Source organism: Phasianus colchicus, chromosome 3 (assembly GCF_987193195.1).
Source record: "Phasianus colchicus chromosome 3, bPhaCol1.hap1.1, whole genome shotgun sequence".
NCBI classification, from domain to species: domain Eukaryota; kingdom Metazoa; phylum Chordata; class Aves; order Galliformes; family Phasianidae; genus Phasianus; species Phasianus colchicus.
The window spans coordinates 25,076,576-25,099,551 of NC_143438.1; the positions used below are offsets into that span (position 1 = coordinate 25,076,576).

At 38.4% G+C, this 22,976-nt stretch overlaps 2 protein-coding genes across 10 annotated transcripts in view; both read right to left on the reverse strand.

Annotated features, from left to right (window-relative positions):
* Positions 1 to 1,207: 1,207 nt before the first annotated feature.
* Positions 1,208 to 9,390, reverse strand: ROPN1L (rhophilin associated tail protein 1 like). Of its 6 annotated transcripts, XM_031589215.2 has the most exons (7): positions 9,239 to 9,390; positions 8,417 to 8,572; positions 6,150 to 6,307; positions 5,326 to 5,449; positions 4,998 to 5,159; positions 2,995 to 3,170; positions 1,208 to 1,335 (listed from the first exon to the last, which is right to left on the reverse strand). In XM_031589215.2, the coding sequence occupies exons 3-7, from the start codon at positions 6,278 to 6,280 to the stop codon at positions 1,272 to 1,274; spliced, it is 657 nt and encodes a 218-aa protein (XP_031445075.1). In that variant the 5' UTR covers positions 6,281 to 6,307; positions 8,417 to 8,572; positions 9,239 to 9,390; the 3' UTR covers positions 1,208 to 1,271. The 6 variants fall into 6 exon arrangements, with proteins under 6 accessions (XP_031445075.1, XP_089993233.1, XP_031445071.1 ...); XM_090137107.1 differs by lacking the exon at positions 9,239 to 9,390 and having other exon boundaries at positions 8,417 to 8,663; XM_031589211.2 differs by lacking the exons at positions 8,417 to 8,572; positions 9,239 to 9,390 and adding an exon at positions 6,895 to 7,050.
* A 101-nt stretch (positions 9,391 to 9,491) lies between these two features.
* MARCHF6 (membrane associated ring-CH-type finger 6) overlaps positions 9,492 to 22,976 on the reverse strand; it is a 43,422-nt gene continuing 29,937 nt past the window's right edge. For all 4 annotated transcript variants that reach the window (XM_031589210.2, XM_031589209.2, XM_031589208.2 and 1 more), the window contains exons 19-26: positions 22,394 to 22,595; positions 21,122 to 21,191; positions 19,777 to 19,958; positions 18,598 to 18,732; positions 16,314 to 16,403; positions 14,915 to 15,047; positions 14,111 to 14,246; positions 9,492 to 12,000 (exon numbers count right to left, since the gene is read on the reverse strand). In XM_031589210.2, coding sequence (XP_031445070.1) covers positions 11,910 to 12,000; positions 14,111 to 14,246; positions 14,915 to 15,047; positions 16,314 to 16,403; positions 18,598 to 18,732; positions 19,777 to 19,958; positions 21,122 to 21,191; positions 22,394 to 22,595 — 1,039 coding nt within the window. In that variant the 3' untranslated portion in view covers positions 9,492 to 11,909. The remainder of the gene's footprint in view (positions 12,001 to 14,110; positions 14,247 to 14,914; positions 15,048 to 16,313; positions 16,404 to 18,597; positions 18,733 to 19,776; positions 19,959 to 21,121; positions 21,192 to 22,393; positions 22,596 to 22,976) is intronic.

Here is a 22,976-nt window from a genome sequence, read left to right on the forward strand (position 1 = left end):
TTAATGACAAAAGTTATAAAAACATTAAGACTTCAACCATCCAGGTACAGCTTAAGTGGAATTCTCCTTTATACCCTTAACTGCTGTGGTATTATACCAATTTCTAGTTTTGTTAATTTCTTACACAATCTACTACAGTCAGCTTGTTCCTTCTATGAAAAAAGCCAACAGCAACATCTTACAGATTAACTTTTTTTTTCTACCCTTCCTTATTTTCAATCAAGTTGCTAGCAGAGGACACCCCTTAGCACTGGCATTTTGGCCTCCTCAATGGCTGTGTGGGGTGATATCCTCTGCACAGTGCCTGTGGGCTGCAGGCAGGAAGGAGACTGATCTTTATTAATTAAAAGTCCATCTAGAAATGAGAAAAATATTTAAATTCTGAAGACAGTTGGAGGAAAAAAAGGCTCCAGGGAGACCTCATTGTGGCCTTCCAGTACTTGAAGAGAACGTATAAATATGAGGAGGAATGGCTGTTTACAAGAGTGGATAGTGATAGGACAAGGGGAAATGGTTTTAAACTGAAACAAGGGAGGTTTAGGTTAGATATTAGGAGGAAGTTTTTCACACAGAGGGTGGTGACACACTAGAACAGGTTGCCCAAGGACGTTGTGAATGCCCCATCCCTGGATGCATTCAAGGCCAGGCTGGATGTGGCTCTGGGCAGCCTGGTCTGCTGGTTGGTGACCCTGCACATAGCAGGGGGGTTGAAACTAGATGATCTTTGAGGTCTATTTCAACCCAGGCCATTCTATGATGATGAGTCCAAATTAGAGATTAAACTAGATGGAACTACTGTCATTAGTCTAGTTGATATTTTTTTCACCATCTTGGCTACAGGGTTCTTCATGGTCTTTGAGAAGTGCTTGGTGAAACCATGTTTGCTGGAGTTTGTTTATGCAGACAGGGTAGTCAAAAGACAAGCTATGCTTTTGTGAGAGTTAAAAACAGATAAGAAGAAAATCATTACTTAAGAAATGGACCGGTCTTCTCAAAATTTAATTTTCTATTCATAAAGTCTAGGTAGAAAGATTCATGAAATACATTTGATTCATTATAAACAAATTAGTGAAAGTACCACTCCCAACCCATGAGCATCACTGTTTCAGAGGTGAAAAAACAATATGACAACATGTTCAATTCACTCCGATAAAAGACAATTCTGAATTCAGAATGAAATAAAGAAAAAGGAGTGCTGGAGAAGAGGTTCTTTGTGTATTGTATTTACTTCATTTTTTCCACCCTCATCTGGTGCTGAAGAGCCAACTTGATCAAAACTCTGTTGAGGGCTGGCTCTGAAAATTTCTGAGCAGTACCATGCCACTTTGCTGGTCACTGGAAAGGAATAGGAACCAAATGTCTTAGAACACTTCAAGGTGATGAACTGTAGTATGTGAGGCATGATATAGTTGAGGGTTACATTAACTGGGAGTGCTATTGTTAAAAATAGTTCTAATTAGAAATCATTCTGGTAATTAATGACAAAGAAAATTAAGTTCATTTCTATGCTTGTGCATTTTTGGATTCCCATGTGCATGGAATTGGTTGCAACCTAAAATAGAAGAACCAACAGATGATGGGAAGAGTCAGTATGTGAATCTAAGCATGCCAAGTTTGCAGTGCTCAGAGACGAGGCTGTTACAGATCTTTTAAAAACTGGTAAAAACGGAGTGCATTTCCTGTGACCTGGCTGACTATGGGCAAAACAAGTAGGAATTTATTACTGACAGGTGGATAGAAGCCTGCTGTTTCCATATATCCCTAATGCCAATTCCAGCTAGTTCTAGAAGGGATAGATGTAGTGTATTGATACATCCTTGCCTCCATTTTTTTTTTTTCCAAAGTTAGAGGTGTCACACTGAGTTTTGTGGCACATGCTTCATAGAACCAGTGTATGTGTATTAGAGATGGTCACCATTAAGGTGACTTTTATTGTCTGTCCCACTGATCACAGCTGTTCCATTGAGCTCTGTATTCTCTAGCAATAAAACTTTTGATACCATGCCAATAAGGTGCTGCAAATAATTACCTTGTCATGATATGAGAGATGAATCATTCAAAGAGTTTCAACATTTGTTAACAGATTGCACTTAATTATTAAGGCAAGAGTGAGAACTGGTTTGCCCACTTATTAGAAAGTAAGCCAAAACTTACTTAACAGCACATAAAAGTTTTTGAGCAAAGCTGTCACTGATGGGATAGTCAAACTGTGATTTTTTTGCTTAGCCTTCAATCTATACATCTCCTGCTGTGATGAACTGCATCAGTTTGTGGCTTATTGACAAAATTAAAGCTAAGCTCAGAGGAAGTAAAAAGAGGAACATAATAGACTAGAAAGATACCAGTCTTCCTATCCTTGCTGAGTTGCTGGAAGGTGATATGAAAACCAAAACAGGATGAATTCAGGTGGGAGTATGAGTAGTCTTTGTCTCTTATATCCACTGGAGGCAACCAACACCAAGACCATTCCAAGAATGGCAGTTTACTATATCTCATACGACAGAAACTGGAGAGCTGAACTATTTAAGAACAAGCTATATATTCCCCCACATAATTTCCAGGGAGAGGTAATCTGGGGAGAAACACAATAGAAAGTTCACAGACTTCAAGTGGGAACTCCCAATTTCTCTCTGATTTATGATCCCTGTCACAAGAGCAGCCCATAAGATGCTGATAGTTCCACTACCAGTAGTGCATAGATGATACAAAGCTGTATATAATTGCTTCCTAAGGGGAAAACTACATCACCAGATAGTGACTAAAACATTTCAAAGATGACTAAATAACAGTTTATCATTTCACAGTTCAAAGCCCCAAGGTTTACCCCTGCAAATAGGTAATAACTATGTACGCTTTTGATATAACCTGAGTCAACCTTTACTCCTATCATGGATACGCCTCAAGTGAAGACAGATGACTCATCTAAAATTAGAGGTCTGTGGAGATCCCAGAGGTGATGTATAACTTAAAATTGATGCCTGAACTTCTACTTACGCGTCTTCTTTAATCTTTTGGAGGAAAGCTTTGATTTTCTCATCTGGTATGTCTCCATCGATACTTGCCAAATAGCAGTAAAGGAATGAAAACGTTTCATAGGGAATACGAGCTGCTCCACCTTCTGGGTCCTGTGTTAAAATTTCACAGGCGTGTTTCATTGAACTCAGCAAGGACTGGAAGGGATTCAAGGAAGGAATGAGAATGGTATCAGAGCCATGAACATCTTTTGTATATCATGACAAAACACAACAATTAACATTACATTTTAGAAATTATAATATTTACTATTTTCCCTCTTTGTATGCAAGTTCCATTTTAATAGTTAGTGGAAAAAAACAAAAGGAATCCAAAAAGTGTCCAAGTTCTCTGTTGAACAAAAACATACCTTTAAGTGTTAGCTCAAAGCATGCTTTGAAAAAATCTTTCATTCCAAGTAATGCCTATAATCCAGTGCCCTATCCATCCCAGGCTATTCAGGGGTATATGTGGAAAAATAAGGCATGGAATTTGAATGAATCAAAGGCTGGTTGGATGCTATTAAAAAAATACCTCCCCCTTCCCTCCCCCCCCCCCAAAAAAAAGAAAACAAACAAAAAAAACACACAAAGAAAAAGGCTTTTCTTAACCCAAGTCATATTTTTGTCAGAATTTCTTCAAAATGTTTCTTTACTTCTTCATCAACATGCAAGCAAGGACTTTGCAAATATATATGCCAGGTAAGTCTTGTTTTTATAATCCATAATGGCTGAGATAGTAGCAGCTTCAGTAAAACCCTTCCCGAAAATGTCACTTAATTTGGCTCCTCCTATAGGAGGCCTCTCTGGGAACAGTGGCAGCTGCTCACACAATAAAAATCTCTGCACAGCCTTCTAGTCTCAGCATTTTGTTACCACTACACTGCCATACCCACTTGCAGCCACTCCAACCTACTCATTCTCCCATACAATGCAGTAAATTTATTCCAATTGGATTTCTCGCCTTTCAAAGACAGTTTAACAGCCCAGTTGTGTGATCATTTCTTAACAGGTGAGACTGTAAATACACATCGGTTTTACAGAAAGATACTTCAAATGAATGGTGTTCTGAAACGTCCACATTATCCTAGCTTAGGGCTCTACCTGTCTAGCTTTGTATCTCAGCTGCAACCCTACTTCACTTGGAATGTAAACTAAAACTGGAGGAAAAGAAATCACAAAATCCAGTTCTGGAGGGGGTCTGGAATAAAAAAATATCAGTTCAAGTGGACGAGTACAACTGCATGGCCAGACTGGGTCAACATTCACTGCTTTTCAGTAACACAACAATATTGAGCATTTATTTTCTTCTTAGTACCCCTTCCGCCCTTCTGCAGTCTTTAATTTTATACTTCACAAGAACATCAGCTTAGTGTAAGCATTTTATAATAATTCATTTACAATGCTCTGCTGAGATTTCATTACTGACATTAGAAGAATTAAATGTAGATTTAGTAACATTAACTGCTTCTGTGAAAATGTAATTGGCTACACAATTAGAAACTGATGTTTTAATTTCTCCCTCTAGCTCTTCTCTTTAGTCTTTTACATTGATGTCGTAAGCATTGCTCCTCTATTGCCCCACCTCTCTTGGGCTGAGTTGCCAGCGGACAAGCTTACTGTCCTACTGCCACATCCCAGTAATCTGAGGGTATTACCTGCCCTTTCTGCTTAAGCTGTCCTCCCAGAATGACCTGTAAGCCATTTTGACAGGCATTGTTTGTAGACGCTCACAAAGTGACAGGGAAGTGCCTTGACACCATCTAACTCAACTCAAAGGCAATTTGCATTAATTATTCTACAGTCTACCTCATACATTACCATTAGTGGCCAGCCATGAAGGTTCCTGCTTTAAATGTTAGGCTGGAGGAGGCTCTGCGCACCTGATCTAGCCGTAGGTGCCCCTGTTCATTGCAGGGAGTTGGAGTAAATGAACTTCAAAGGTTCCTTCTAACTCAAAACAGTTCTATGATTCTGTGAACATACCTGACCAAGCACACTGCACCCAAGTGCCAGAATCTTCATCCACTCCACCTCTTCATCAAAGATGTCCAACTGCAGGATAGCTTCCAGCTGCTCCTCTGGCAAGCACAAGTCTTTCCATTTTTCCTTCAGTTCTGCAACACTTATAGTGCCTTTAGCAGAAAGCTGTAAACAAAATTATAGTACCACAATAAGAACACTGAAAAAGAATGGAACTAAGAACAAAGATACTTCCCAAAATATACAAAATTTTTGACAATCATCTACTGATTATCTGCCATATTTTTTGTCTAAGACAAACACATTAGCATTGTGCATTTGCTAAATGTACCTGTTTGTGCAAGACTTTAAGGAGTCCTGGGGTCAAACCAGCATCCAATTTCTGTTCTGCTGAAGGTGTTTCAATCCTCTCCTTCACTGGAAGGGGCTCACCTTTTGACAGCGCTGTAAAGTACCTAAGTGAATGGGAACAGCAAGACACTCCAGTACCTAGGATGATTAAAAACTACACGGAAATAAGTAGTCTTACACTTACAGCTTCCTAAATCAATCTCCATGCTCCCGTAGATGCAGAAGCATTCAGCAAGCACTCCACATGCAGGATTGCTTCTCTCCTCTTGCCCAATCCCACCTTTCTTTTCAGTGAAAGACAGTTTCTAGATTTTACATACTCCTATTTATAATACTCTCATAATTTATAAGTAGTTTAACTTATTTTGCACACAATATACTCAGCCCTTCCTGGCAAAGGCAGAAAGAAATTTATTAACATCAAGAGTGTGCTTGCACAACAAAAGCATGGTCTTTTCCCATTAGGTTGGTGAGTAGCTTACCAATTTATTAGCTGATTTATTTAGCATTCCTCCTACATGCTACCTGCAAAACACAACTGGCTATACTGCAATGCTCATATAACCATTTGTGCCAATTCTACCCACACCAAAATAAAATTCAAGGATGGAGTAGAAAGATAATTAGATACAAATCCTTTAAGTTATAATAAGGTTAAATCAAGTTCTACACTACTTTTGAAAGGCCAACAGATTGTATTACAGACTGAAGAATGCAATGCTCCTCTGTACAATCAACAAAAGCATCAGGTCTTTGTGGTTCCATGCTGACAGTGCTATATGGTTATGAGGATGCCATACTTACGCAGCTGACCATTGCAAAACATCACGAGGCTGAGTTCTAATAGCAGCTTTGGTGAACTGTTTCATAATGTCTGGTAGCTCGGGGGGGATTTTGATCTGCTGAGCACAAAACAGGGTGTCTGGAAGAGGCATGGTCTTTTCAAGTTTGGTTACCTGGACCTGAAGGAAGTAACAATAAAACAGATGTAGAATGACAAGAACTGCCTGCATACATAAGGAGAACAGTGTTTATACCCAAACTGCCTCCTTTCTAATTGGGTTAGCAGAGAACTCACGCAGCTCAGAAGGGAAAGCAGACAAGCACTGGGCAGTCTCTAAAACCTTAATCTTGATACCAAGCAAAAGCCTGGAGATGGAGTCCAACCACAGCTCTAAGTCTTGATTTTCCTCCTCAAAACTATTGCTATAATTTTGTAGAACAAGCAGTACGGAACCATTTGAGTTGGAAGGAACTCGGGAAAGGAAACTCTAGCCCAACTCCCCGCAACAAAGAGGACACCCACAGCTGGATCAGGTGCTCAGAGCCCCGTCCAGCCAGAACTAACATCAAAGCAACACCAGAAAAGAGGACATTGCAATCACATGCATCACTCTTTGCTCACGCGGCTCTACGTTTCGGTTCGTCTTATCCGCAGCATAACCTGTGTACTTTGAGGAGCTCCCCAACACCGGATCCCGCTGCTTGTGACACCCACACGTCGCCTCGCCGCCCCCGGCTCGAAGAGGCCCGCTCAACCCCGCCTCACCTCCGCCCGCGCAGCCGCTGCCCCGGCAACGAGCGCGCTGTGCCGGCCGAGAGCGGGCCGGCGGTTTGCGGTCCGTGTCGCTGAGCCGCGGGGGCAGCGCCCGTGTTGAAGCCGTTTAGCCTCGCCGAGCGAGGCAGCTGCCTGCCACGGCTGAGCGACATAGGAGCGCGCAGGCCTGAGCCCGCGGGGTGCCCCGTGGCTAAGAACAGAATGAAATGGCGGCCTCTGGGGAAAACAAACAAAACAAATCACCGAGTCCTTTTGTAAAAAGAGTTTGGTTTCTTTTCCTTTCCCTCCTTTCCCTTCCCCCCAGCCCAAGTAATTACACAAAAGTGTTAGCCTAGAATTCACCATAGTTCAGGGATATGTAAAAGTGATTCATAGAATGGCCTAGGTTGAAATAGACCTCAAAGATCATCTAGTTTCAAACCCCTGCTATGTGCAGGGTCCCAGCCTGGCCTTGAGTGCCTCCAGGGATGGGGCATCCATAATCTGCTTGGGCAACCTGTTCCTGTGTGTCGTCACCCTCTGTGTGGAAAACCTCCTCCTAATATCTAACCTAAACCTCTCTGTCTCAGTTTAAAACCATTTCCCCTTGTCCTATCACTATCCACCTTGTAAACAGCCATTCCCCCTCCTGTTTATATGCTCCCTTCAAGTACTGGAAGGTCGCAATGAGGTCTCCTCAGAATGAAGAGTAGAATCACTTCTGAAAGACTGAAATGAGCAGAGACAGGTCAGTAACAGTTCAGCTCCAAGGGCTGGTGCAGAGCCCGCAGAGCTGGCAGCAAGCAGGCAGGGTGCTGTGAGGGAGGGTAGGTGAACTCAGGATTACATGGGTTACTAATGAGCTTTTGATGAGGAAAGGGGCATGCAGTATTTTTAAACTCGGCACCTTCATATCTGAACTGGGCTGCTTAACACGTCATATTAATGCAGATATTTGCTATTGAGGTTCCCATAAAAGTTCTATTGAATATAAAGAAATACTGAGTTTCGTAGCATTGTATTTTTGTAATGAATGAGTTGTTTCCTCCTGGTAACATCATCTTCAAGGATGGAACCAATCCTAGAAAGCCAGGTGAAGTGACATAAATGACCTCAGGAAAGTTAATTCCCTCCAACTTCAGTTACATTTCATTTCAGGAAGGAAATAATAGCCCATGCCTGTTTGACACTGGCCACCAGTCAGTAAGCACCAACAGCAAAGCAGCAGTAAGGCACCAAAACTGGCGTGTATAGTTGTGCAATCATCATGTCACTGCTCCACCCCTCTCAGAGTTATTTTGGAGTAATATTTGACCTTTGGAAATACCTTCTAAATGTATTCATTATTAAGTAACTTTGATTTCAGCATCACATTTCTCAATTTATGGTGACTTCTGAACAAAGAAATTAAAAAAATAAACATAGCTTGTCACTGGAATAATCCTAGACAATAACATTTTCGTAACTCTGTTGTTCTTCTGTTCATTAACCCAATTACCAACTGAGGTATCAGAGGAAAAGAGCTCTAACTTACCTTAGCACATTGTAAATGTCATCTCCTTATCTGTTTTTGAAGACAGCTTCTGTTCTTTATTTAAACTTCATTATAAAAATTCAGTTCCCTTTTCACGTCTTTATTATTTCATCATTTCTGCTGGGAACCCCAGCCATTGCTCAGACCATGCAGCACCTATACACAAGGCAAACCTAACAAGAACACTGGCCTGGTCATGAGAAACTTACAGTCAAGGTACAATCAAATGGACAAATAATGAAGTAGAAGAAAACAAAGCCATGTTGATCAGCCTGCTAGGCAGCAAGATCAACAAACCACTGCCATCTGTGCTTTGTAGGAAAGGGCTTTTTACAGAATTCTCTGAAGAATAACAGGACTACTATGAACACTTTTACGAGGCCTTTTGCTCAAGCATAGGGAAGGGAGAGCAAGGGAAGAATGCACCCTACTGAAAAATGATGCAAAGTTCTGCAATCGGTGCTGGAGCCTGTGTCCTACTGAGAAAGCAGCTGACAAAATAGTTACAGGCTCCAGAGGGCCCTCAGAACGTAAACAACTTAAGCTTTACCCAGTGGAGAAGGGGTAGTCAGAAAAGATGCAAAGTTTTAACTATTTTTAATCAATATAAAAATATTCTGTGTAAAAACAGTCAAAGCCATGCTGCAGTTAAGTATGCAAAAGATAGCTACAAAGCCATCTGACAGCTCGTGGATAAAGGCCTGTAGAACTAAAACCAGTATACACTCAACACCACAGAGCCAGTGCAGTTAAGCTGGCAGACAACTCCCATCCCTCCCCCTTCTAGACTTAAGATCAACAGAGATTGTGATGAAGTCATACACAGCTTCTCCCACTTGAAAAGTAACGCAAAACCACTGCACACTGTATTATTAGTCTAGCACAGATGGAAGTCACTGGAACACAGCTTGTCATGTGTCCTAGCAACAGTCAGCTCACCGACGAGCTCACTCTCAAGTTTCTACTGCAGGAAAGTACACACAGCACAGCAAGGCAAACTATAAAAATTTTAAACAATAATTAAAAGAAATCATTTAATTCTTTTTTTTTTTATATATATATATATATACAACCTTCTTTCCTAGAACATGCTTAAAATAAAGAGACAGAGATGAGATATTTTGGACTCTTACAATACAGTTTCAGAAACTTCACCCCATCTGTGATCTGTAAAGTAGGGCAAAAGCAAGCTCCAGTTTCATTTGAAACCTGTTCTCATTAACAAAGAGCAAATACAGATAATGTAAGCTACATTAAAATAGCTACAGTTCACATTACATGACTGAATCAACTTTTTTTGGTTAACATCTTGACTTACAAAATTAACACTAATAAGAAACAGCACAATGGCTTTTTCTTAATAAATTTTAATGTTAAGACCAGTTTTGATAAAAACACAAAAGTTACACAAACTGCACTACTGCAAATTCTGCATGACACACAGCAGTGCTGCCAATATTTGAGATTTTGGGAACTCTTTACAAAAGATTTGTTAAGGTCAAAATTTTGCCAAAATAAGAATGTAAGTTACCAGTGAATTCAATCTTGTGAAAAAAATACTTGTCCCATAAGGTGCACCACTGTAAATATTCAAATGCAACATTTATGCACATCAAAAATATTTGGGGTGAATACTTAATTTAGCCTTTAGTCAGCAAGAATGAATTAGAAACATCCTGGCTATTTCTCCATAACTTCATTTAACTAGAAAAATCCTAATTAATCACTCAAAAAGCTAATATTTATGGTTCAAAACTATCAGGAAAACAGTAACTTTGCAAAGTAGTAGTTTCTGACCTCCTGATAGTGAGGTTCCATGCATACTGATGCATCTGGTTTGTGCTCAAAACATGAGAGTCCAGACACCAAGATATGCACTACCACCATCACAGTCTGGACCAAAGTAGCTCAAAACACATAGATCAGAGATGCAACATCATAAAAGGAGATGACATGCTCTAAAAACCTGCCAAATGCTCAAGTCTTAGTTAGATACATATATGGGTAAGTGCAGAATACTGAAGGACAAAGTACTAAGCCCCAAAGTTAATTGTTTCATCAGTTTTCTGATTACTGCAGTGGATACTTGTATTCTCTCATCTAATTTAGAAAAAGCACTGCAGTTTTAGCACTGATTTGATGGTGCTTAAAGCTTTGTGATACTATGCATTTTCTTTAAAAGAAAGCATTTTAACAAAATGCTGCAAAAGAACTCTATTTCCATATGGAAACAACACAAACTTGATTTAGTGGCTCTTGCTTGACTGTCCTTGCAAAGAAACTTTTTCTTGCCTGTTTAATAGCAGATATAATAGCATATATTTCCCTTCTCCACAGGCAATTTATGGTATGTAATGAATGTCTTCGTCAGGACTACTCACATGAAAAATTCACACTGACCAATTCTGAAAGAACAGACTTTTTTTTTTTTTTTAAATGTAACTGTATAAATAAAATTCATACAGAGATTTGTAACTTAGGTAACTCACAGGAAAGAAAAAAAAACGATTTCAAGCTCTTTAATTAAGGACCAGATCAGAATGTTGCTTACACTATGCTCTTTGTTTCTGTGCAAACACATTAAGAAGGTTCAAGCCTTCACTTGGGGTCTTGAAAAATACTTCTGTTGATTAAGTGGTAAACCTATTTATTTTTCTTGGTACCTTTAAATGCATCACCTAGAATCACCTACCTTTAGTGAATTTTTACTTACTGCTTCAGTACTGGAAATCCTGATTCCCAAAGCCCCAGAAATCCCCAAAGCAAACAGAAAAATCCAGCTGAGCCTCAACAAGTACATCTGAATTCTCAGAAAATGACATATTTTCTTGATTTAACAGTAACTGTACAATATTACAAACTCAGACACATGAAAAAACAATCAGGCAATAGAAAAAATGTACAACAGCTTTGGTGTTATACAAAATAATAAAAAAAGACTTGACAGCAAGATACACAGTTCATTATGTTTTCACCACAGCCACTTCACTTCTGACTGTAAGACAGTTGTTTACTTCTCATATTCTCTGTGTGGCCCTTCCACTCTGAAAAATCATACTATATTACTACAACAAGAACTGTTATGAACACCGTAAAGTAACTCCAGATTTTATAAAAACATCTTGCCTCTTTGCACTATTGCTTTGTGGCACATTGTTTGTCAACAGAACAACAGTCCAAAATAAAGTGACAACTAGATTTAATAAATTAATATACTTTTTCTTTTTTAAAAGATGTACTATGCACATTCTTTTTTAATCCAAGGTTTTAGGGTGTCAGGATACTTCTATTTACACATATACAGACCTCAGACAGTATTGATAACACCAGAAAACGCAGATAAGGGACAGTGCCTTAACTGCAATCTGGATGCTACAAGCAGAAGCCAAAACACTGCTGAGAGTATTATTGAGATATCCAAAAACTGAAGAAAAGTCTATGAACAAGGAACATGTAAAGGCAAAGGGAAGGTCAAGATGCTTAACATGACCATTTATTCTTGTGAAGACTGAGGTGGAGTTGTTGATGTGCCTTGTTTGCCAGATTTTCGTTCATAATTCACAAGTCGTTGCCCAACAAGGTACCTGGAATTATAACAAAAACAGTGAGAAAAAAACCTCAAGTCACTACTGTTTTGAATCATAAAATCCATTCTATCTTCTCTGTTGCAGAGTTAGCTTTCTTATTTCAATAAAAGTTATTCTACACATGATCCTCCCCATCCCGAGTCTTCAACACACTCCATATTTATCTTTTTTTCCTCAACTTCCAGGTATTCCATGATGGAATATAGGTATTATGGGTTTTACATTTACAGACTTAACCTTGCAGTCATAAATTCAGACATAAATAGCCTGAATCAAGATACAAAATACAAAGAGTATGTTTTCATTATTTATATACCCATCTCCATCATGGAGTGATATTTCTGTGAACATTTTTGCAGTGCTTCCCCGAATCAACAAAATATCCGCAACAGCAACAACAAATTTCTGATACAAAACCAAATTAGAGCGCTAATGAGTTTGTAAGTTTAGTAAAGAATCTGCCTCAATGCAAAACATGCATCAAGAGTACTGACAGGCTCAGTTCATATATCGAAAGTAAAGCAATCCTGCTAATAAAAGAAGATACTGTAAAGGAAGAGCTTTTACAATAGCTCAACCTTTCTTAAAGGCTGAGAAAATAGCCTGTTACATCACGTCAGGCCTAAGGGCTGTATGATTCCTTTTTTTAAATAGTCTCCACATCTTACCAACCCATCAGCTTAGTATTTTTTTTCATACGTTTCACATAATTGCTTACCTCCTCTATATCATTGCTTCACACACCTATTTATGCCATCTAAGTTCTTTTCCATGCTTCCTATTTGTCTGCTGGTTCTATGTGTAAACTCATATGAATTCTTCACCTGAAACTTCCTATTTCTTTTCAAACTTTTTTTTGTCACTGCTCCTTTTCTCACTTTACCATAACCAAACAACTGACATGTTTTGTGTCAGTTTCTGATATTTCAGAATATCACAAAACTTGCATATAATTTTGAAATGTGTTACATGAAACAAATATATTTCTAAACTGTAATTCTCTACTGGTTAGCGTAGTTACAATACTTCAATAAGTAAATATTGAACTAATTTACATTTAAAGATATTTTCATAACTTTGCATGCTGCAAGAAAGCAATATACAGTATTAATACAAATTGAATTCTGCTTAAAATATATTTATCTCAGAATGTGTATAAAAATGTATACAAGCTGTATTTACCACAGTAGGGCAAATACTGTAGAACAAGTTATAAAAGCAGGTGGGCAACAAAAAATTTTAGAAGAAGTACTAAAATATAAAAGGGAACTGCTCATGGTTCATGTTTGTTACAACTCTAAATATTTCAATATTTCATTAATTTTACATTTACACCACAAATTTTTGATGTATCAGTGCATTCCTAACATTTAAACTTCAAATAAGCTCATTTTGTAAACAAGGGAAAGACAACCTATTCTATGCTATCTCAGCACATTATCATAAAACTAATTTATTCATCTTCTATACAAAAGAAAAAGTAAGAAGGCTATTTGCTGGGGCTCACAACTAGCTTTTCCAAATAACCTCCACAGCACCAGAACTGCACAGAGCACTACTTAGGAAGGGATATAGAATACTTTTTAAAAGAAGGTCCTATGTATATTCTGTAAGTTTGATGGGGCAAATTAGCCATTCAACTGAACTTTAACAGGTTAATTTAATTAAGAAGTACAAAGAGTCAGAACAGTTATACAGAAAAGGTTGCAGAAATGCTTTTATAAGCAACAGATGGATAGAATTTTTTATTTCCAAATATGTAGTAAGTTGTTACATTCATCTGTTTTTCAAGACTACAGAGGGGGAACAAACAAGCAACCAGCATTATTTGTGGTTACAAAAAAGTTCAAGTTAGAAACAGAGGAACGTCTTCTGTTCCTGTGCTTGTCTATCTGAACCACAGGTAAGACATTTGTCAAGAACAGTTTAAGCCTGCCTCAGAGGGTTCATTTGTCTAAAAAGCTCCCTAAAATCCATTTTAGCCCATTTTAGTCTCTACAGCATCTGAATTCAATCTGAGGTTATAGTCATTACTTATCATTATTTAAAGTGGAAAAATTCAAAAATGAAACAAAGAACCATCACCAAAAACATACTATACACTCACTTGTCATTCTTAATATGTTCATAAAGGCGCTTGAACTGGCGGACTTGGAAGGAGAGGATTCCCATCAAAACCACCACCATGAGCAGGAAAGGATAAATCCGACGCTGAACTAGGTTTTGCATTTCAGCAGTAACTCCTACAAAACAAGATACAACCCTCATATGATCTAACATTGCTGAAGGTAACACATGCAAATCTGCTTCTGTTTGTGCTTTTGCTTTTTGTTATACTGTAACTTAGTAGGATGATAGTGAAATAACATCCTATTATCTCAAGATATCCAACACCACAGCTGTCTGTCCTGATGCTTTCCATTAAATACAGTGAATAAGAGTTTATCAACTCTACTTGCTTATTGACTTGTGTAACTTGCATCAGCAAAAAGTGAGTTGAAAATCTCACTGACAAGACTGTAGAGGTGTCCTCAGCTCAACTTTGTTCAACTTCTTGAACAAAGTATAAAATTAAAAGCTGACTGTCCAAAGAAAATAATTAAACATCACTGCCTCAAACTAGCTAGCTACATATATTTCTGTCACTAGAAATTACTTAATCCCACACTTCTGATGTATTTTGCACCTTAGTTTATCAGAAAGCCAGTCAGAATAACATACTGCACAAAAAAAAAAACCCAAAACCTCAAACTCCAGACTTCATTGACAGAACAATACTTAAGCATTTATATTTGCTGGCAGAAGTGGTTATATAAAAAATAACTGAGAGCTTCATGTTTTATTTCCACAGATAAGTTCACCTTGCTCTAAAGCATCAGATGACAGACAGGTATTCTGATTGTATACATACCTAGCAAAGGTACAACACCAGAAGCTATGATGTATGGTACACACAGGGAAAGCAACAGAACAGAGATCACTGGTGCTGCCAGTTTACAGATTATGAAGTGTAAATCAATGTTACGAATCCCATTTGCATATACCTAAGAGGAACAAGTTAGAAGTAGAACAGGTCAATCAAAAGAGCAATACTTTTGTGCTTACAGTAGTAATTATAAGGTTTCACAAAACTCTCCTTATGAGAGGCAAATGGTGTCCCCAACTTGAAGAAATCGTGATGGTCATGATTATAAAAGGAAAGACTCTCTGCTAATCTGCCCCATAAGGACTCCAGGAAATCATTTCAATACTTCCCTGGAGAACAACTTCAATCAGCTAGTACACATAGCTATATAAGAGCCTCTGTCCCACAGCCTGGATGCACTCATTTCTAAGGATGTTTCAGAAGTGCATGTATATAAAGCAGGCCCAGAAAGAGCATTTGGAATGGAAGCAGCTATGTCATGCAGTGAGTTACTCAAAGAACTAAGACTACATTTCTCCTGGCCGACACCTATGACAATCAGTAAAGTTTAAGAAGGGGGAAAACATGCTAGATCTAACAAACCTTTTGTGTTGAGGTCAAGACACACACCAATAGCCATTATTACACTCAGTGCAAGGCAGAAAAGTTACTTTCCAACAAAAGAAAGAGATACATTGTTGATATGACAAGTATAGAACTATAGAACTTAAATGTTATAGTCAAGGAAAAATTACTTGTGCAAAAAAACGCACTCAGAACAGCTCACTCAGACTTAGTAATTGAAGGGGAAAGGAAACATTCTTTGATATATCTGTTCATGTATGCATGAGGGAATCTCAACAGCTCTTATAAAGGGGGGTGGAAAAGACCTCAAGAGATTGAGTTCAACCTCCCTGCTAAGGTAGGTACCCTACAACAGGTTGCACAGGTAGCTGTCCAGATGAATCTTGAGTATCTCCATAGGAGATTCCACAACCTTACTGGGCAACCTGTTCCAGTGCTCCTTCACTCTTACCATAAAGAAGTTCTTCTGCATATTTTCTGTTCTTGAGTGGTGGGACACTGCATATGTCCACTATATGTATACACATGAATTCATCTGAAGAAAGAATGATGTTTTTTGCTCTAACACACACTTCAGAAAATTTGTGCATACCCATGAGCAGCGTTTTCTTGATTTCAGATTTCTGAGGTTTATTTTTCTTTTATTGCTAAGTGTATCTCAATGGTTAGGCCACACAGTTTAAAGAGATTCTACAAGACTACTTCAGTTTTATTCAATTACTGAAATTACTAGAACAGTAACTCAATCTTCTGACTGTTTCCACAAAACATTCATCAACATGTACTCTACAGATCATTCACACAGACAGTTTTCTCTCACCTGTTCAATGACTGTTTTCAGCCACCACTGAGGACCCATCAGAGTTATGGCAGCAATTATTTTGGCATGCAGAACTCCAAGAGCCCAGTCCTAATTTTGTAAAAGCATACAGTTAGCATTAACAACTTTTTTAATAGCTTCTGTCTGAAAGATTTTAGAATAAGTTGTTATTACTTAGAAATGAAGATAAAACCAAGACATAACCAAACTTTTTTATTTACAAGGGAAGCTGTTTAAAAGAGTTGGCTTCTTCTGCAAATGCCTAAGAGACAGAATACTCTCACACTTAAATGACATCTATAAAATACTAAACTCCCTGCATCTGAGAAAATCAGCTACTACTATTTCTAAGCCAAAGGAAACTACAAAATAGAAACATTACATTTAGAGCAACAGACTATTGCTGTTCTAGTATATTCTAGCACTGAAAACACTGTTTGTAATATTGCATTACCTTTTCCCAAAAATAAGGTGTTTTAATTTCTTTAAAAATGAAAATGAATTACACAAAGTTGCTCACACAAGTCAGAAAAAAGTTGTTTTTCATCTCTTAAATTGTAATTTTTCAGAACACTAGAGCTGATGTGAGAACACAATAGAATGCAATGCCTTTCTCAAGAAAACACCATAGAATTCAGTGGAATGTTTATACCTTATCATATGGTGCAATCATTATAGCACGGAATTTTAAGACACGACATAGCTACCAGCTTCTGGTGCAAAGTATATCCTTTCTGTATACCGGTGGAGGCCAGTAACAAGTGGTGTCCCCCAGGGGTCTGTCTTGGGACCGGTCCTCTTTAACATCTTTATCAATGACAGAATTGAGTGCACCCTCAGCAAGTTTGCTGATGACATCAAGCTGAGTGGTGCGGTTGACACGGTTGAAGGAAGGGGTGCCATTCAGAGGGACCTCGAGAGGCTAGAAAGGTGGGCCCGGGTGAACCTGATGAGGTTCAACACGGCAAAATGCAGAGTTTTGCACTCGGGCCGGAGGAATCCCAGGCATCCCTACAGACTGGAAAGAGCGGTCCTTGAGAGCAGCCCTGTGGAGAAGGACCTGGGGGTCTTGATAGATGAAAAACTTAATATGAGCCAGCAGTGTGTCCTTGCGGCTCGGAAGGCAAATGGTATCCTGGCCTCCATCAAGAGAGGGGTGGCCAGCAGGGACAGGGAGGTGATTGTTCCCCTCTACTCTGCTCTTGTGAGGCCCCATCTGGAGTACTGCGTCCAAGTCTGGAGACCCCAGTACAAAAAAGACAGGGAACTGTTGGAGAGGGTCCAGAGGAGGGCCACCAAGATGATCAGGGGACTGAGCACCTCCCCTATGAGGACAGGCTGAAGGAGCTGGGCTTGTTCAGCCTGGAGAAAAGAAGGCTGCGGGGTGACCTCATTGCAGCCTTTCAGTACCTAAAGGGAGCCTACAAACAGGAGGGGAATCAACTCTTTGAAAGGGTTGATAACTGCAGGACAAGGGGAAATGGTTTTAAGTTGAGGGAGGGAAGATTTAGGTTGGACATCAGGGGGAAATTCTTTACAGAGAGAGTGGTGAGGTACTGGAACAGGTTGCCCAGAAAGGTTGTGGATGCCCCATCCCTAGAGGTGTTCAAGGCCAGATTAGATGGGGCCCTGGGTAGCCTGGTCTAGCATTAGGTGGAAGATTGGTGGCCCTGCATGTGGCAGGGGGGTTGGAGATTCATGATCCTTGAGGTCCCTTCGAACCCTGGCCATTCTGAGATTCTGTGATTATACATACTTGTAAAAGGTTACTGGATAAAAATATTGTATAGAAAATCTAGTATTATGAAAAAAGCCAGTGTTCAAGTTGCTTTGAAGCACCTTCTGTGTTTGCTCAAGCATACAGTCTTTGTTTAAGTCAATTAATCCCCCTTTGTGAAAAATGGAAATTATTTCCAATCTCCATAGCTCCTTGTTAATTTAAAACTAAGTCTCAAATCTCCCTAGTCTGTTCTTTTGAGAAAGCTCCGACAAATGAAAATAGCATCTTTCAGTATATTTAACCCAAACTTTTAAAAGACATGCATGGATTTAGAAATTTGTAGAATCAATAGCACAAATTATTTCCAAAAAGGTATGTGAAATATGCATCTACCATTTCAGTGATATAGTTTACATAAAATAACAGCTCTACAGTATACTTGTATAAAATAAAACACAAACAATAAACTCAGGTAAACCCTTAATACAGGAACTCAAATAACCCTTAATCCTAAGTGAAGAAATGGATCAATGGATCAGTAGGAGAAGAATGGGAACAACTGACCTGCCAAGGACAGAACAGAGGTGTTTGATCCAAAGGGACTCTTAAAGGTGCAACAATGACCAGCTCAAACAGAAGACCAAGCAAAAGTGGAACCACACCAGCTAGCAGTATTGCCACTATCAATGTCTTCATTATCTTAAAAATAAAAACAAACATCCAATTCATATGATTGTTAGGAAACTTTTTTTTTCTGAAACTTCAAAATGTAACTTAAACTACACAGAGCTGGAGAAGAAACCCATATATTTCTAATGCACATACATTACATATACACCCATAAAAATCATTACAACCACATCAACAGTTTTGTAATACGAATTTTTACGATCAAGTCCTATTCCACAGGCTGTCCAGAAAAAGCCATGACTGCACTTACTGGCATCCATATAATTTTTAACCATAAACTCACATTTTGCTCTTATCAATAGGGAACACTATCCTATGGCATTTTATTACATGTATTTTCTAACATGGGGATGCAGATGAAGCAAATGGGTGCCACTGAATTCCTCCATGTGGAAAAATGGCACCCACTGACATTCACTGACACTTGGTGAACGTGAATGAAAACCAAACAGTGGATGTGAGCACAGTGAGGTGGTGGGTGGTGCACTTCAGCACTGGCAACAGCAGGTTTCCTCCAACGGTGCAGATATGTATGGGTGTGGCATGCAGGCTTATGGCTAGCAAAAACGCATGCTAAAGGTGGTGACTGCTGAAAAATAATGTTTTGTAGCTGAGAATTCGCTCTATCAAACAGTGTTCTTGTGCTCTTTGCATCTACTGTAGTTTCCATGGAAATACACAGGAGGCATTACTTTCAGAGTGACCAATGTATACCTGAGGACACATGGCATATGGGGTAATACAGTGCAACATCTATGTTTTTCTTTGTTACTGTGAAGTGAATATGTACACATGTTTACATGTACATGTGTCTCCCTTTATAACATATATATGCAAACTCGTCTCCACTGTTTAACATTGTGCTAAACTGTTTTCCAAAATTAGAGTTAGCCTATGCAATAGGATTGTAAACTCCACACGTTTCTTAAGTCTGAAAAAGGAAAATGCTGTACAAGTTACAGTGCAAAACTGGCAAGTAAAAAAAAATGAAAAAACAAGTTTTGCCTGCTAACTTTTCTTGATACTTCAGTAAAAATATTTCTTAAGACTCACCATGAGAGACCATTCTTTGACCTTCTGAAAAATCACTCTACGACCCTGTGGCATCCAGGCTACCAGCACAGTCACTGCTCGGATAGTTAGCCAACAGACATAAAGACCACAAGCAGCTGTATACAGTTCATGAATTTTGGCAGTCCCCGTCCAAAATGACATTAGCCATCGGCCAGCAAACACTGAAAACACAAACACTTTTAAATAGAGTAATATTTTTTGACACAGTAAGGAAAAATGCTAACAAAAAAAAAAAAAATACTTTCCTTCATTGTTAGTTATCAGTGCTACAAAGTATCAAACAGCATTTTGGTACTATGCCCACAAGGCACAAATGTGCAAGCCCTACATAAATAGCAGGGTAGATGATGTCAAATATGTAAGTTTTTTCTCTAAAACTTAATTGTACCAACAATGTAATCTGAGCTACTGCATAACAAAACACTGCATGCAGCACTGTTAAATCCTAAATAGCAATCTTTAGAACTTCAAAGGAATAATGTATTCGTGCATAAGCTTGAACTAAAATCTTATGAGTGATGTATGGGTTTCACTGTCAAGCTCTTCAATCAAAATACTAAGACTCATTCATTACATTTCATTCTCTAAATAGAGTTTCAATTCATTAGTATTACAGTGGAATTATTTTACATAATACTATTCAAACCACTTCAAAACTTAGAACTCATACCTTGATAATACTGACATTAGGATCACTAATAAAAGTAGGTAAAAATGACACAGTACTATGGCAGCCAGATTCTGAAATTCAAACAAGTTTACATGTACCAATTTGTTCTACATTCTTTAGAACAAGTATGAAAAGCTTTCATTTGGTTAAAAGAATTTATTCATACACATTTGAAGGTGGGATGTACATCAGTTTCAAGTATCCTAGTGACCTGATATGATGAATATTTAAATAAGGAAGACAGCATAAGAAGTTCTGATAACAGCCCGTATATATTTTCCTCCCCTAAAAGGCAAAGCAAATGTAAGAGTATCAATTCTTGATACTCTTGAGTATCTTGAGTTCTTCTCTCAATTCTGCTACAGAGTGTCTCAAAACATAAATAATCCCCATACAACTAAACAAAGGAAACACTGATCACTTCTCAACTGAGCTTTTGTTTAGATACTATTACTTCAATCATACAAATTTTAGGCTATTATAATTTTATAATGTACCTTTCAAAATGAGACATGATTTCTCCATCATGTCTCCAAACACGTCCAACATCACATGTTTTCTTCTTTTAACTTTAAGCTGTGATTTGAAAACATCTGCCATTATTGAGCATTATTCTCTGGGTTTCTAGTTACAGCTTTACAAGAATACACTTACCTGGTAAGGTAAGGCAGATAAGACTGGCGATCAATAATGTTATGCACATGAAAACAATCAAAAGAAATATCTGAAAGAGGAAAGAGAAATTGTTTATAAGAGTTACTTAATAAAAGCCAACAAGCATATAAAGAGATGCCTCATTCTAGAAAGGCAGCTAAGCCAAAACTCTTCTGCTGTCTGCTGCTCAAGTATCAACTCATGTTTCAGGGGTAAGAGGCCCCCCCCACCATACATGTAGCACATGTACAGTATTGTGTATTTCTTTTAAGAGCTTTTGTCAGTTGTCACAACTGTATAAAGTTAAGATTTGAATCCAGCAAAACCAAAGTTCTTTGTTATGTGACATTAAAAAAAAAAACACTTTTTTTGCACTGACTAGCACAATGACTTTCAAATAACCTTGAAAGGTTTCCAGCTCTTTGTGTCGGATAAGCAAGATAGTGACTTTATATTATGTGAAAAAACTTGGTAACAAGTTCTTATAGGTGCCCTCAGATTTATGTTACCAGCAGATAACATCATATTTGGTAGCTCTCTGATCACGTTTACAGCTATTAAGCATCACATGGTATGAAATTCTGCTTCCCTATTCATCAAGATTACACAAGGAACAAGCTTACTGTGGGAAAACTAACACCTTATCACAACAGACAGATTAAGTTAAATTTGTAACACATTTTTCTTGATGAGACTTGTAGACAGCGAAGATCAGTCTCATCTGTAGGTTGTGATCTTCAACACTGCCTAAAGGAAGGGAAGCCTTGTGATTCTGTAGCCTGTGTGAAGGGGGATGATTTAACAATACTCAAAGCGCATGCCAACAGACAGCCACATAGCCTTCTGCACACAGAACATCTTTTAGGGCTAAGGATTCCAAATAACACAAAGAAGAAAACCAAGGTAGTTGACAACTGGACTGCAGCTGTCAGTCAGAAAAACTGCTCTGTTTGAGGAACATACAGCGTGACTTGCCTGGGATCAATGCAATCTAAACAGTAACTACAGGAATGCTGGGGAGAAATTAAATCTATGTAGGAATAAATAACACACAAAGAAGCTGACAAAAATAAATGATTAAACATAATGTGTGAAAATAAAATGAGACTTTACTTTTTAAAATATATAAACGATACAGAATACAAAACATGACTCACCATTTCACTTCCCATAATGTGTGGGCATAATCTCGCAGAACAAAACACATGCTCCCTTCACTGTTATTTTTAAAATGCCTTTCCCTTTTCTCTTTATACATTAGATATACCTTACCCTGAGTGGGAATTTTAAAGGCCTCCGATAAGGCTGGAAACCCACAGGTCCTCCTTGTTGAAGTATGGCTTGATGGGCTGCATGAAGACCTTCTCCCACAACTGGAATGGCATTGTTATTGCGAGCATGATGATTGTTAGGCTGCTGGTTTGCATTGTTTTCATTCTCTTCCTGGTCACCAAGTAGGTAAGAATGGAGGTCTCTGTAACAGTCAAATTTTCATTTTTGTTCTGTTTGATATGAATGAGATTCTAAGTTGTTCAAAGACTGTTTCACAACTTCCTAAGAACATCAATCCCCAAATCACTCAGCCTATTTGAGAAGCATTCCTTTCATATTCCTTGTATACTTTAATATCAAATAAATCTTGAACATTAATTGTCAGATAGTCTAAAGCCAGATGAAGCGTTTTCACAGTACTGCTTGCTAGTTTAAGAAAAGCTGAGGAAAATATTTTAATCTTTGCTCACCTAAAACCGCTACAGAAATATTCTACAGTTGTTCTTAGCAACTGCAACAATGGAAAGAGCAAAGCAATTTCTGTCATCATCTGAACTTCCTCCACCATGTTTAAATGCTATCA

What these genes read in the sequence shown, in the direction of transcription:
- ROPN1L (XM_031589212.2), bottom strand. An exon ending in GTTTTGCAATGGTCAGCTGC is followed by an intron (nt 5,450 to 6,149) that starts GTAAGTATGGCA and finishes CCATTCACTTAG; the next exon opens with GTACTTTACAGCGCTGTCAA. An exon ending in CAAAAGATTAAAGAAGACGC is followed by an intron (nt 1,336 to 2,994) that starts GTAAGTAGAAGT and finishes ATTCCTTTCCAG; the next exon opens with TGACCAGCAAAGTGGCATGG.